The 15,116-nt window shown below is 43.5% G+C and overlaps 1 protein-coding gene across 1 annotated transcript; it reads left to right on the top strand.

Annotated features, from left to right (window-relative positions):
- Nucleotides 1-4,908: 4,908 nt before the first annotated feature.
- LOC139762586 (uncharacterized) lies at nucleotides 4,909-13,572 on the top strand. The gene is made up of 2 exons (XM_071687613.1): nucleotides 4,909-5,009; nucleotides 12,548-13,572. The coding sequence occupies exons 1-2, from the start codon at nucleotides 4,998-5,000 to the stop codon at nucleotides 13,382-13,384; spliced, it is 849 nt and encodes a 282-aa protein (XP_071543714.1). The 5' UTR covers nucleotides 4,909-4,997; the 3' UTR covers nucleotides 13,385-13,572.
- The last annotated feature ends 1,544 nt before the right edge of the window (nucleotides 13,573-15,116 follow it).

The raw sequence follows: 15,116 nt of genomic DNA, 5'->3' as shown, positions 1-15,116 counted from the left end.
CTCATCTATATATCTCCCATTTTTCCCTCATCTCCTTTCATTTACATTCTCTTCTTTTACCGAATCTACCAAAGAGACTGATTCCTCTATCATTCATAAAATCACAATGACCTTCCGTTCTTTTGTACAGTGGTAGAGTTACTCTGCTTCCACACACACACATACAGTTCACAGATCCACTCCTCACCAGCTGCAGCAACCTCCACTCTTCAATGTCTCGCCTGCCAGTCCATCTGTACCCATAGTTTGTTTGAATTTCTTAAGAGCTTTACTGCTCTTCACACTTCTTCGTCTTCCTTTCTACTGTCTTTCTATTTTGTACTTCATGTCTCACTCTTCTCGGTTCCGCTTCATCATTATTTCTAATCAGTTCTTTGAAATTCTCTCCCTATCTCTTTTGTGTTTTATCCTTCGTTCTTCCAACATTCTCCCAAACGTGTCCAATAGGGTCTCGCTCCTTATACATACCCGTCTTCTGCTTTTGTTTACCTCTTTCCACTACAGTTTGCAATGCTCTTTTAAATCCTACATTTTTCTTCCGTGATCCTCTCCAGATTCTTCTCATTTTTACCCTCTAGTCGTCTATATGTTCTTTCATTTCAGCTTTTCTTTTCACTTTTTTTTTTCTCCCTCCGCCAGCATTCTTAAACTCTTCAATCCACCGCGCTGTACCTCTGTGTTCATGCCCTAGACGCGCAGTGTTGCACGTCTTTCAATGGGAACCTCCAGTAATGCATTCTTCATTCCACCGCGCTGTACCTCTCCGTGCATGTCCTATACGCGCAATGCTGCACGTCCCTTATTGGCAACCTCCAGTAATACATTCTTCATTTCACCGCGCTGTACCTCTGTGCTCATGTCCTATACGCGCAGTGCTGCACGTCGCTCAATGGCAACCTCCAGTGATGCATTCTTCACTGCCTCCTCATCACCTCAACCTCACCCTGAACGATTCCAGATTCTCTCAACTTTCCAGCTAATTTCTCTCGAAAGTTGTGTTCATCATTTCCATTTCCAAATTTCCCTACTTAGTCATTATCTTTTCTTCACTCGCATATCTCGTCCGATATCGTCTACAATAAGGCTACAACGTTCATCTTTCTGCCATATGATCTGATATACGCTTCTCCCATCTCCCTCTATAGACCGTACATCATATTACCAATCATACGATTTTGCTTCAGCATGCCCAAGGCTCCAGTTAGGAGAGAGAGAGAGAGAGAGAGAGAGAGAGAGAGAGAGAGAGAGAGAGAGAGAGAGAGAGAGAGAGAGAGAGAGAGAGAGAGCGTTCATATTTTCTACCGCATGAGGTCTTCCTACCCAGGTGACGCCCGTACCAGTGCGTATTGAGCTCTTCGCCAGCAGATCAGGTCCTGCTCGGAGACGGACGAGGCTGATCCAGTGTTGCCACTGTCTTGACCTTCCCCAGGTTCACTCTCCTCCCAAAGCGCATTCACTTTCGGATCATTCCACTTCCTAAACCTACAACTTCAGTAGTTCTGTATTTTCCACTTAGGCCATCAAAAAATGTATTTTGTACTAGTGACTTGACAAAGCTATTTTGCGCCACTAGACTTATGTTCCTCAAGCCATGATAGATAAAAAAAAAAAAGAATAAAACTACATTCTTTTTCGAAGCACTGGGTTCACAAAGGTAACTTGCTTCTTCAACGTTAACTTCCACTTTCTTTCTTTTTGGAGGTGGGTACTGGGAATCGAACCCATGACAAGTGTTGAACTAGAAACACCTTTCACCAGTCTGGCTTTCTAGAGTGTTTCATGTGGCATCACACAACGTTGCCCAAGTGACTGGCCAGACAGTTTCTCTCAGCGTCAACTTCTTCCGCTTGGTGAAGATGCTTAGACTACCATCTGCCGATATGATCGCCTTGAGATGTGACACCGTCATACAAACATGTCATGCACGTCCCTTCAAGCATGAATATGACAACACAATAACCAGCAATTCAAGGAAAATGGGGAAAAAATAATGTTCTTTTAGCCTAGCATCATCTGTATCACGCCCTCTATCTCAAACCCGAGTAAACACAAGGAGTGATGGGGGTAACAAGATGATTCACGAGTGGTGGCTCATGCTGGCCATATACTGTACTAGTGCTAGAGTGCTGAACAAGATGTACAGAAACACAGGGGTAACATCCCCTCCCAAATTGACGTCTTTAGCATGAGCCATTCAGCATTTACCACCGTGAGGTCAGAGTTCTATATGATTATCTCTTTCTCTCTTCTGTCAATTGAGAATGGAAGCTATACATGTACAATGAAAGTAAAGAGTTGATGTCATCTGTCCAGATTCCTGTGAAAAAATCATTCGATAAGGGTCCTCACCAAAGGTTACTACCAGCAAAATTTTAATTCACGTGATATTACTGGGGTCGTACGTCGGTGGATAGGAAATGGGTTGACTGGCTGTAAATAAAAACGTAGTGATTAATGGTCAAGCCTCAGAATGGTTAGACGTGACAAGTGGAGTGCCACAGGGATCAGTATCGGGACCGGTTCTCTTTCCCATCATGATAATGGACTGAATTGTACAATAACAACATCTGCACGAAGAATTTCATAATCTTGATCTAACAAGATACTCAAGACTTGATTCGTCTGCTTCCACTCGTACTAATGGATACAATCTCGTGGGCAAACGTTTTACCTCCAATGAGACTCGTTTCTTTTTCTCCAACAGAACTGTCAACGTTTGAAATAAGTTACCAACTAGAATGGCTGAAGGCAATACTATAGACACGTTTAACAACAATCTCGATAAATGCTTTGCTACAAGTCACACTTGAGAGTTTGCAGGTTTATCTGTTTGAATTACCTGAATACCTTTCTACTCTTGCCATACTAATCTACGAGCTTCCGATGTCTTCACAAACAGCTTCGAATGGACTCAGTGGTCTGTCGCTGTTTGAATCCCCTTGGATTTTCTTGTGTTCCTTTGCATATTCAAGGACTTTGGGGTTGAATCTGCTGTAGTGACTCGCTCTATATACCGATTCTCAATCATTAAGTCTTTGCATTTTATCCAAGTTATCTATTGGTCAAAAAGTCAGTCTTCACTTGGATGTTTTGCTTAGAAAAAAAAAATTCATTTACATTTCTTCTTGATGCGTAGTAAGCTCCTTTCTCTTGACCCGTCACACTGCAGGACTAATGTAACAGGATCTATGGGAAACCTGTTGCCATGTGTGATCCACCTGGCACACCCGTGTCCAGGATGAACCTCAGTCGGTGTGCACACACAGGAGCAGCCGACCTCCGCCAGCCTCGTCCGCCGTCACGACTGTGTCAAGCGCCACAGGGATACGTGACTGGATCATCATCATCGGAGGGAGTCGACAGGTTATCACCAGTACGTGGAGATCACCATAGAGCATTATAACCTCTCTCTAATGTCAGGTGCGTCTGATATATAATGTGTACAGCTGGCTACAAGAATTGTAAAGTACATACTCAAAGCAAACACGTAGATATTTCTAACAACACATTACGAATTGAAATGCACTGATTTCATTGCAATCATAGCTTTCAGAAACTGATATTATGACCACACGGGTGAGACTGAGAGTCCCTCTCATCTTGAATATGAATATTCATACACCGGGAGGCATGACTGGAGGCCAGATACAGTGTTGACCCTGGCAATGGCCTTGTGTTGTAACAACACTCACCTCTGTCGTCAACACTCAGCTGTCCCAACACACTACACTGTGTTGTAGCCTCATCATCGTCTCACGTCTCCAGCTGACGTTTACTGACAACACTGCCAACATCCATACCGCTGCCGAGGGACACTTCCCTGGGTTGTACTCTACACGCTTCAAGTGATACAATTTACTTATACTCACTTAGATCGAGGATTTGCAAGTGCATGTCAGATAGAATCTGATATATAACAGGGAAAGCAGTACAGTTTAAAAATTTAGACGTTTCACCCACACGAAATTGAGATATAAATTTGTCTGATCAAGAATACGTATATAAGAAAATTAAAGGAAGACTCACGCAAAACAGGTGAGCTTGATCCTGACCGCTGGGGGTAAACACGGAAGTCCGCCTCTGAGGGAGGAAGATCTGGCCTCAGCATTATGCCTAAGGTCGCCGCAATTTCCTGAGCCACTGCGGGAGTACAATCCCAAACACTTGTTTCCTTTGTCTATATTTAAGTATCTATACTGCCATCTGTGTCACTGCACTACGTGAAATATCTGCATGAACAAAATTTTGATATTGTCAGTACGAAATGGATCAGATCCCATTAGAAAATAGGTCATGTATTCTGATACTGTATAAAAAAAAAATACTGCAACTCCTAGTATGATTACCGTGATAAACTTTATAAATCATTAACTCCGGAAACAGGAAATATATGACGAAGGTTTATAAGGAAAATATTATCTCTTATTCCATTCAAGCAATTTAAGTGTCTGTTACGCGTCATGCACTTACAATTTCTGTTACGCGTCATGAACAAAATGATTAACACAACACCTTAAGAACAGGATCCATCACATGTTTCTCGTACGTTTATTTGTGATAATTTAAGGATATTAGACAAGGTTAACCTTATCTATCATGGAGTTTACCGGGGGTTAAGGACACACAGGTGCAGCCACCGTCTGGAGCATTTGTATCATCTGTTCCTCCACTACAGGAAGATAGTTTTACCACACACTCTTGGTGACTCTGTTACCTTTTCGGTTGTGTGCGCATGTTTCGTCCGCGCGTCTTGACTAGGTTCGAATTGCAAAAGGAAGAAAAACTCTTAAACTTACGAGAAGCAAGCGACCTATTGACTCATATAGCCCTAGGCTGATGATACTGTCCAATATGCCTATTGAGGGAGATCAAAGGCGCCAATGGTGTGGTCTGGGAGGAGCGAGAGACGGGGAAGGGGTCCAGCCAGTTGGAGTTCGCGGAGAGAGAGTCTGGTATATAAAGCGTGGGGTGACCACAGCCCAACATCATAACCTACCATGGAGTTCCTGGTGAGTTGCGCCTCCGTCAGTGCCTTCTGCAGTGTGACTGTGATACACCATCTGCCTCGTACACCACCACTCGAAACAATACGTCCAATTTTTACAGAATCTTGACCGTGTCATCATTGTAGTATTGTTGTTCTCCATGACAGTTTCTGGACACGGATGTCATGAGCCTGATGAAGTCGTGTTCCGAGTGTCCACGAACTCTCAAGGGTGTTGACCAAGCCCAATTTGATAAAGGAGACATTGCTTTTAATCGTCACTGTAGGAGTAATTATGATTATTTTTTTTCAGTGGTTGGATTTCTTTTTTTCTTTTTTTTGGCTACTAGGCTGTGGTCTATGGTGATTACTGCAATGTCTTCTTTCCCATGTTCCAGGTGGGGGTCTAGGCCGGTGTTCCAAAATGCTTCCTACATTATTTATCCGTTGGATTTTTTGCCCCATTTTTTTTTTCCTTTAGAAGATAAACAAAAAGGTTAATTTCATTATCAGTTTCTTTTTCAGCTTCTTAGGGATATTTGTGTTAAAGCGAGGTAACCACTTTGAGAATAACTTGATATGAAAAGATATGACACTCTTTTTCACGACACTGTTTTGATGAAGCTGAAGTTTTTGGTCCGCGCTGAACCGGCGGTGCGTTTCTTTGACAACAACGTGACTCTTTCCGACACAAAGGTTGAATATCTTTTCCCTCACAGTGATACGAGGTAGCGTCACTGATGAGTCTAATTACTGCTCCACCGGTGGTGAACATACTGGAGCGTGGGTCAAGGCCCTTGACCTTGTTTAGCTGTCGCCCTGACGACAACCATAGATGGCCCTGTGCCACACGCCTGAGGCACATCCTGCACCATAGATTGACGCTAGAGACTCGATCGATCACTGACCGTATGATAGCCTACGGTGCAGCCAGCCTGAGCGAGGGACTCCGGAAGGGAACACGGGGAAACCCTCAGGGTCTGTGTTGGTGCAGGAAGGAAGCAGAATAATTCGGTGGGTCTGGAAGAGGAGGAGCTGCTACTGCTAGGCTAAGCAGGTAGTGATATACACGGCACTGCACCTGGTCACACGGGTCTCCAGTACTTAGCTAAGCCTAAGCAGTGAGGGCCCGGTAGACAACTCTCAAAATTTAATCTGAAAGTCAAATGGTCTGTCATATCATTCGTCGCTACGAAGCATCTTAGCTGCTTTTGTACTCCCAAACAGGGAACTGGTCTGGTAAAAGCAATGCCACTACTGTCTTTTTTTTCTTTTAGGAAAAGATCGTCTGGCAAAGCAGTTTCCACATGAGTTTAACGTATCATTTACGTCACTGAGGTTCGCCAATTATTCGCTTTCGTTTTTGAAAACTTGTTATCAAGTGGCAGCAGCTCTCTGCCATCCGGAGTGTGGAGGAATATCCAGATCATGCGTGACTTTTTTTTGAGGGGTGTTGTTTGGATTCTAGGCCTATCAGCTGCCAGGGTCATTAAGGTCGTCAACGTCAACTTTCAACACTTTCTCCAAACGTTAGAGATGATTCTAAAAACATACACACACACACACACACACACACACACACACACACACATACACTTGCTCTATGCATGTCTTTCATCTTTTATTCTCGTAACTCATTATTCAGTCGTATATTACTGAACACTCAGAGTGTCCTCAACAGGTGATGGAGTTACGGATGGTCAGCCATTGATATGTCTTAAACATCAATAAAATACATTTCTAATTTTTTCTTCCTCCTCGTACTTGTCTTACACACGTTAACAGGACCAATGTTGACTTAAGCTTCGCTGATGGCCAAGTTTTCGTATAAATTTCACATAAAAAAAACTCTCATTTGAATATTTGCTCTTCACTCTGAGGGTCTGGGTAAAAAAGAGAGAGAAAAAAAAAATATCGGAGCGCAATCATTACCTTTGTGTAGAATATCAATTTTCAGTCGATCACTTTTTTGCAAACACCTCCTCCTCCTCTTCCTCCTCCTTTTCCTCGAGCTTCCCTGCGTTTCTATATTACTCCCAGAGCAAGGGAAAAACAATAGGACTGACACCTTCACCTCCAGCATTCTCTGTTATTCTATAACCTTTCACATCGGCGCTTACTAATCAGAGAGTCTCGAGAACTCGTTTTAGTTTCTCTTGGGTTTGGCAAGCAGGAAGTGTGGTGTGTGTGTGTGTGTGTGTGTGTGTGTGTGTGTGTGTGTGTGTGTGTGTGTGTGTGTGACCAATTCTTGTGACGGTTTCTAATCCATATCTGTTCAACTCCCTAATTTCTTAAAGGAATGTGTCTAACGTTTAAGTGGAGTTTCTATAATAAACTTAACGTTTATGCCCCAGTACATATAAGGGTGTGGTTTGCACTACGTATGTCAACATCTTCTGTATCGAGTTTCTGGCTTGATTTTGTGTCATGATCTTTAGCTGTTTCATGAGGTCACTCTTAACTCATCATTCTTCCAAGATGGGCAAATTTAAGGTCTCTGGCATTTGTTCCATTTAACCGCACTTTCTCTATCAGCTCTTTTTTGCTTCTTGTAAGTGCGGTGACCCAAACTGGAAAAGTATATTCTAGTTTTTGGCCATAATGAATAGGATGTAGACAACATGGTAACCATTCTTTTTTTTAATCCATCTACACATGAACGCTGCTCTAATTTTTGCGATTGGTCTGTAGGTCAGCGCACTTACGAGCCTCCTCTCCAATGGACTAATATAACGTCTGTCTTCTCCCATTTCTTCAGTAACTACACACATTTCGAACACATGTGGGAGAATTTTTCTTTGTGATCGTGAGCATCATAGGGGGGTCAACTCTTCTTAGTCATCAAATATGTTTTCTATATACATCTTAAGTTCTTTCCAGTGCCTCTTCCTCATTCAGTCTCACTGTGTTTTCGAAGCTATGGCTTCATCCACTGTGAAAACACCTTTGAACTTGACATTTCGTTCATCGCATGCCTCTGTGTCAACACGTACAGCTCATCCTCTGAATCCCTTATTGTTGTGAGAAGCACTTTGTAATGGCAGTTCACTCCAGACGCATTTACAGAGAGGCTTTTGATTTTCACTTGTCCACAGTGTACTTTTCAAAGCTTCATCGTTCTTCCTATGTTATCGTATCTTACTCTATTATACCTTGCAAAGGCTGTCTGGCTTATACTTTTGTCACAGCACATCATGAAGCTCTTTCGCTTTTTGATATGTATTGACTGAGCCACTCCAACTTCTTTCTCACTCTTCATTCTGTATTTGAGATTAATGGTACCCATGTTTCCTACTCCTTCCTTGTACATCTCATAAAGCCTTCTAACACTCATAATTTCCAGGTTATATTACCACAAAACCTTTCTGCATTCTGTGTAGTTTCCACGATTTTATACCTCCTTTAGGTCTGGTCTCACCTCAGTTCATTTAACATCCTCATTTATCACATTTACCTCTCTCTCTCTCTCTCTCTCTCTCTCTCTCTCTCTCTCTCTCTCTCTCTCTCTCTCTCTCTCTCTCTCTCTCTCACATTTGTTCATGAATTCTGGTCTTGATCCTTCTGAAACCCTCCTGTCTGTAAGTTTCTTTAACCTCTCTAAGTACCTCCTGGCTGCATGACTTATTCAGACGTAACCATTATTGCTCGTCTCTTTATGCCCTGACTCTATCATCCAATTCTCCTCATTTATCTTACGACAAAAAAAGCTGCCTTTTTAGACATATCCATAGCCTCTCAGAGCCTTTTGATCGGCATACCTTTCCTCTTTTGCTCTTTCATCCTCTATATGTGGGATATGATCTTCCATCCAGAAATCATCTCTGATATACGTCAGTCGATCTCCTTCTTCACTAGCCTACCTAATGTCGGTTCCACCTACTGTTTCCACTGAATCCCTTAGTGTTGATTCATCGACCTCCATGTCTTTTGATACGTCTATAATCATTTTTTTTTCACTTGCAGTTAAGAGTTGATCTTGCATGTTCTGTTCGTTCTAATTCTGGACCACAAGCATCCCTAATTGTTCTCCTTTTAAGAGAGGGTGTGTCATATTCTCACTTCAGCTTCACTTGCCTCCCCGTCTCCCTTTGTTTCACTGCATCAGTCCTCATGTTCTGAGTATGTAGCATAGCACCACAAATTGCTCCTAATTCCCATTCCGTCCACTAGGGTGTGCCAGAGAATATCCCCAGGCAATCAACATTCTCTGCTGCCCCCCTGTTACAAGTCCAGGTGTAGATGTATTTCACTTCCATTGATGAACTATGTCGCGGTTCCATTGATAATCCTTCGGCAAGCACTGTATAACCACTTCTTCCACTGCACATCCCACTGTATACAGTGTCATGCGTCCCAATGCATGTCACACTGTATACTATATACTGTGTGTTCCACTGCATGTCATACAGTACCCCGTATTGTAACAATCTTCTTGTAGTTACCTGTTTATGCTGGACTCATGGAGCTCCATCTCTCGAACATTCGCCACTCTTAAATTTATGTATGTTGTCTGCTTTAACGATGTCCTTAGTTATTTCATTTCATTCATCCACCACTCTTATACTATAAAAGTACTGCACATCTCTCTTTTTTCTTTATCGAGTTTCTTGCTTGATTTTATGTTGTGTCCTCTGGTTCCTCTACTCTAACCCTTTCGAAGAAGTGTCCTCTAAGTCATCGAACTATATTCGAAAATTATAGGTAGTGATCAAGTCACCCCTCACTCTTCTCTTGTCCAAGGTGAGTTAAATCTAAAACCTCTATCTATTCACTACAGTTTAGTTTTCTTGATTCTGGTGTTATCTTTGTTGCCATCCTGTGGATTTTCTTTATTAGCTCTTTGTGATTCCTTAAAGGCGATGACCAAACCTGAGAAGCATATTCTAGCTTTTGCTTTATGTAGGATAAGAAGAGGTAGTTAAATAATTTCTTACACATATACTTGAAAGCTGTTCAAATACTTGCCTGCAGACAGTTTCTGTCCTTAGCTGCTAAATGGCAGTCATACTAAGGCCCTCTTTCACTTTGCTCCATCCTCATTACTGTATATATCCGTGGATTGAATTACATTGATCACGTATCAGATCAGATCTGGAGGTCCCTTCGTATATTGATGCAATCCTCCTCCCTTTTCACTTGCATCGTGACCTTTACTTCATATGCAGATATATTCAAGTAGGAGTCCATATCTTCAGGCAAGTCACGCACATAGATCAAGAAGATTAACGGTCCCAATACAGAACCCTGTGGCACTCCGCTGGTCACCTCGACCCATATAGATAGAAGCCTTCTCTGACATGCTTCCTTTTCTCCCCTCCACCTGAGATAATCTTCGAACCCTTCAAGGAAATTTTCCCCTTTACTCCTGCCTGGTGATCCACCTTCTTATTCAGCCTTCCCAGGCGGTACAGGTTCAAATTGGCAGTACAAGTACAAACCACTCACCCAGCCTTCCCTCTCGTCTATGACAGGGCTGAATCTCTCATCAAAATCTAAGAGGTTCGTTACACACGACCTCCTTTCCCTAAAACCTTACTGTCTCTCACTTTGGTAATTTCCTCTTCCCTGTGGAAAGTCATCTTTTTGCTTTTGAATTACCTTCTCCGGAACCTCACAGACCACACTCGTCAGTAAGACCGGTCTGTCTGTAGTTCAGTGCCTCCTCCTGGTCCCCTTTCTTTTAGAAAGGTGTGGCGTTTGCCCTTCTCCTCTTCCCAGGCACTTTGCCTCTCTCTCCCCACTGACATTTTGAACAGTTATTCCCAGAGGTTTATCATCTGCACACATCTTTAGCACATACGGTGAAATTTCATCAGGAACGAGAGCCTTTGTATGGGTCAAGCCATTTGGATAACCTCTTAATAATTCATTCTTTTTATAGGTATCTCAATGTTTAATGAAGCCTTCGCCTTATCTCATCTCACTGATGTTAGGAATGTGGTGTCTTCCACTGAGGAAACACTTCTGAAGTTGTCCTTCAGTTCCTCACATGTCCTCACGTTCTCCTCAACCATCTTCCTCTCTGAATCCCAATCCCCTTTTCTTCCTCCTCCCTTATTTCTTATACTCCCCACAGCACATTCTGAAGCTCATTTGTTTCTTGATATCTTTTATCCAACCAATCTTTCCTCTTTCCTACCATTCCCTCTGTATGTGAGGCTTAAAGTATCCAATCTTCCTGCTCTTTCGTTGTAAGATATACACAGATCCTCACATCTCAGAGTTCTGGTTCCTGGCTTTTGCCACTGCATGACACAGTGTATAGTGTGTGCCACTGCACCTCACACTGTATACTGTGTCCTACTGTATGTTCATATATGCCTCCTAGTGTAGTATATTCAGGTGTATGCCTCAGGGTATATTCAGGTGTGTGTCTTAGTGTATATTCAGGTGTATGTCTCAAGGTATAATGAGGTGCGATTCCCAGTATACATTCAGGTGTATGTCTCCAAGCATACGTTCCTTCTTCTGAGTCTCTGCTTTCAAGCTGATTCGTCGCTCATCGACGTACAAGCATTCCTACAAGCAGAAAATCCAGGTGGCAAGAATGTATTCGAGTTGCACATCCCTCTTCCCCATTTTTCTTTAAAAGAAAACCTGGTTTTCTGGGAACGTCAAAGAGTGGAAACTAGTTTGCCCGGACTGAGTTTTTACCATCGTAAATAATTACATTCATCCAGACAGGTACGATCAGTTCTTTTTTTCCCCCTCAATGCTTCAACCGAAAGCATAAGTGACGATCTATTCTGAAATTTCTAGCCAATTGGACATCCTCGAGGGTCGTACCGTTGTACGCAAGGGTGGTCCTGTCGTACCCAAGGGTCGTACTATCGTACTCAAGGGGTCGTATCGTTGTGCTCAAGGGTCGTACCGTCTTGCAAAAAGTGGCTGAGTCCCGTTTATATGCAAGTGCTTGCAATCATCACCAAAGAGGAAGTCAGAAGCTGTACATTATGCATCATATATATATATATATATATATATATATATATATATATATATATATATATATATATATATATATATATATATATTTTTTTTTTTTTTTTGACCGGGAGAAAGCGGACTTAACCCACGAGCAATGCGTGCAGTTAATGACGATAACCCCGTCATACAACGTTCTCAAACAAGGACTTAAGTACACTTTGGGTCAAAAAGCTAACATAAGTCAGCTTCGCCCAAGGGTAGATGTGTCGCGTGCAACAATATCTAAAAGAACATTCCCTGGATGTCAGGAAACCTCTACAGAAACATTAGAATTGGCATTCATTGAATAATTATTATCTGCAGTACAGCGCTATCTCTCCTTTATTCTATGTATTACGCGGCCATTCTTGGCGGAAAAAAAAAATTCATCATTATCTTTCAAATGGCCCGACATGAGAGAGAGAGAGAGAGAGAGAGAGAGAGAGAGAGAGAGAGAGAGAGAGAGAGAGAGAGAGAGAGAGAGAGAGAGAAGGAAAGGTTTACATTACATCGAGTTTCACGTGCTATATCAATGATCATCTTTGGTTTACATATGTCTACAAGACCTCCACTGACCCGGGTCCTTTCATACTGCAGGTCCTGGCTCTGACGTTGGCCGCGGGGGCATCAGCCGCCCCACAGACCTATGGCATACCCTCTGCCTACGGTGCCAAACTGGCGGTGACTGGCTGTCGCGACGGCATGGTCCTGAAGGTTGACGGCACCTGCGAGTTCCCCAGCGTTACCCGGACGGTCTTCGTCTTCTCGGCGCCTGACCAGCCTAAGGTGTACGCGCCTCCTCCCAGAATCCCCAAGCCCAAGGTGGACACGAACGTACTCGTCATCCGCGCCCCTGAACCCCCCCCGAAGCCTGATCCCATCATCGTGCCGTCGGCGCAACAGGAGAACATCGTGTACGTCCTGAGCAAGACCACGCAACCGCAACAGCAAGTTATCGAAGTGCCATCACCTGATCCACTACCACCCCAAGTCTACTTCGTGGACGTTGAGGATGATGACGTTAATGCTGCCATTGGTAACGCTGGTGGCGCAGGTGGCTTCGCAGCGGGTGGTGGCGCAGGTGGCTTCGCAGCGGGTGGTGGCGCAGGTGGTTTCGCAGCGGGTGGTGGCGCAGGTGGTTTCGCAGCGGGTGGTGGCGCAGGTGGTTTCGCCGCGGGTGGTGGCGGTGCTGGTGGTTTAGGTCTAGGTGGCTTAGGACTAGGTGGTTTAGGGCTTGGCGCTGTTGGAGGTGCTGGTGTTGGTGGTGGCAACGTCGGAGGCGCCTCTGGATATGGAGGTGGGTTGGCTCCAGCCACCGGCGTCGTCGTTGGCGGTCCCGGTGACAACAGCATCTTCGCGGGTGGGGCCGGAGTGTCTGGAGGCCCACAGCCGATTGGACCCGTCGCGCCAAGCAGCGTGTACTCAGCCCCATGAGACGATCAGGTCTCACCAGCCATCACGGGCTCGGATACCAGCCATTTCATTTAAAGATGTTGTTGGTAGTTTTATTTTTCATATGTATATATAAAAAAAGGGAAAAAAATACTCATGTTGTCTCCTCTAGTCAATTACAGTTTGTTGTATTGATACTTGTTATTGGAAATAAAGCCATCTATATCTCTCGCCATGTTTCAGTCACCTTCCGCGTCGTAGTCAAAGAAAAGAGGCAAACAAGAACCCTACATGAAGTCAATGTAATGCCTACTGCAGGCTCACAAGACGAAGTGTTCACTCACAGTCGAAGCCCAGAAGTGATCTTCGCTCTGTCGGTGCTTCTACATCAGTACTGATGACGTGAGTCTACACAGCTACGAAGGGAGTCACACAAGATGTAATATAACCGATCCTTTCTAACTCCTGACCTTGACTCTGACACACGAACCACTTCAACACCGACCACAGCCATTAGGTCATATATGTGACTTGGATATGTTCGTCTCAAATGACCCCTGACAGTGACACCACCCCCCCGCCCCCTGAAGATAACAGTCATATATATAACTCTATAGTGTCCCATGTTACATTAAATGTAACAAATATAAAGACCCAAATAATCGTGAACGCAGATAACAATCCTAGCTTCAACTGGAGTATGTGACATATGCCCTCTCACTGTTCAAACAAAACAGTACCTCCATGATCTACCTCACATATTAGACTTGTTGTACGTGTGTGTGAGGGTTGACGATGAACGACATAACATGGGTAAATATTCTGTATCGGATGATCTAAGACTCACACTTAACGACAGCCAAGCCGCTGCTTACACAGGAGAGCAATGGCAACTGTTCAAGCTTAGCCCTTGCTGTGGGGGAACAGCCACACCAAGCTTAGCCCTTGCTGTGGGGAACGGCCACACCAAGCTTAGCCCCTGCTGTGGGGAACGGCCACACCAAGCTTAGACTTGATTTGGGGAACGGCAACACCAAGCTTAGCCCCTGCTGTGGGGAACGGCCACACCAAGCTTAGCCCTTGCTGTGGGGGAACAGCCACACCAAGCTTAGCCCCTGCTGTGGGGAACGGCCACACCAAGCTTAGACTTGATGTGGGGAACGGCCACACCAAGCTTAGACTTGATGTGGGGAACAGCCACACCAAGCTTAGCCCTTGATGTCGGGAACGGCAACACCAAGCTTAGCCCCTGCTGTGGGGATCGGCCACACCAAGCTTAGCCCTTGCTGTGGCGAAGTTCCATAGACCTTGTTATACTATCCAGTTTGTAAAGACCTTCGCTAATATTCATGTTACAGTTCTTTGAGCATTTGATAAAAGAGAATTTCAATGATATGTCTTTTGGTTAAGGAATTACAGTTAATAACTGAATTAGCGGTACTCCCTTTAATACAATTGTCATAATCTTTAACATGATTAAATAAAGCAGTTGATTTTTGTCCTGTCCTTATATCATATCTATGCTGTTTAAGTTTAACATAGAGATCCTTACCAGTCTGCCCAATATAGAACATAGTACAGCTTTTACAAGGCATTCTGTGAACACAGCCTGCAGAATAATTTGGCGAGTTTTTGTTTAAGATATTCTTGATCGTATTGTTATTGCTGAAGGCTACACTCATATTAAAGGTTTTAACCAAGCTGGAGTAATATGAAATCATATATATATATATATATATATATATATATATATATATATATATATATATATATA

The sequence above is a fragment of the Panulirus ornatus genome, chromosome 43, assembly GCF_036320965.1.
Source record: "Panulirus ornatus isolate Po-2019 chromosome 43, ASM3632096v1, whole genome shotgun sequence".
Taxonomy (NCBI): Eukaryota; Metazoa; Arthropoda; class Malacostraca; order Decapoda; family Palinuridae; genus Panulirus; species Panulirus ornatus.
The sequence above is the reverse complement of the archived record's forward strand: the minus strand, read 5'-3'. Positions and strand labels throughout refer to the sequence as shown.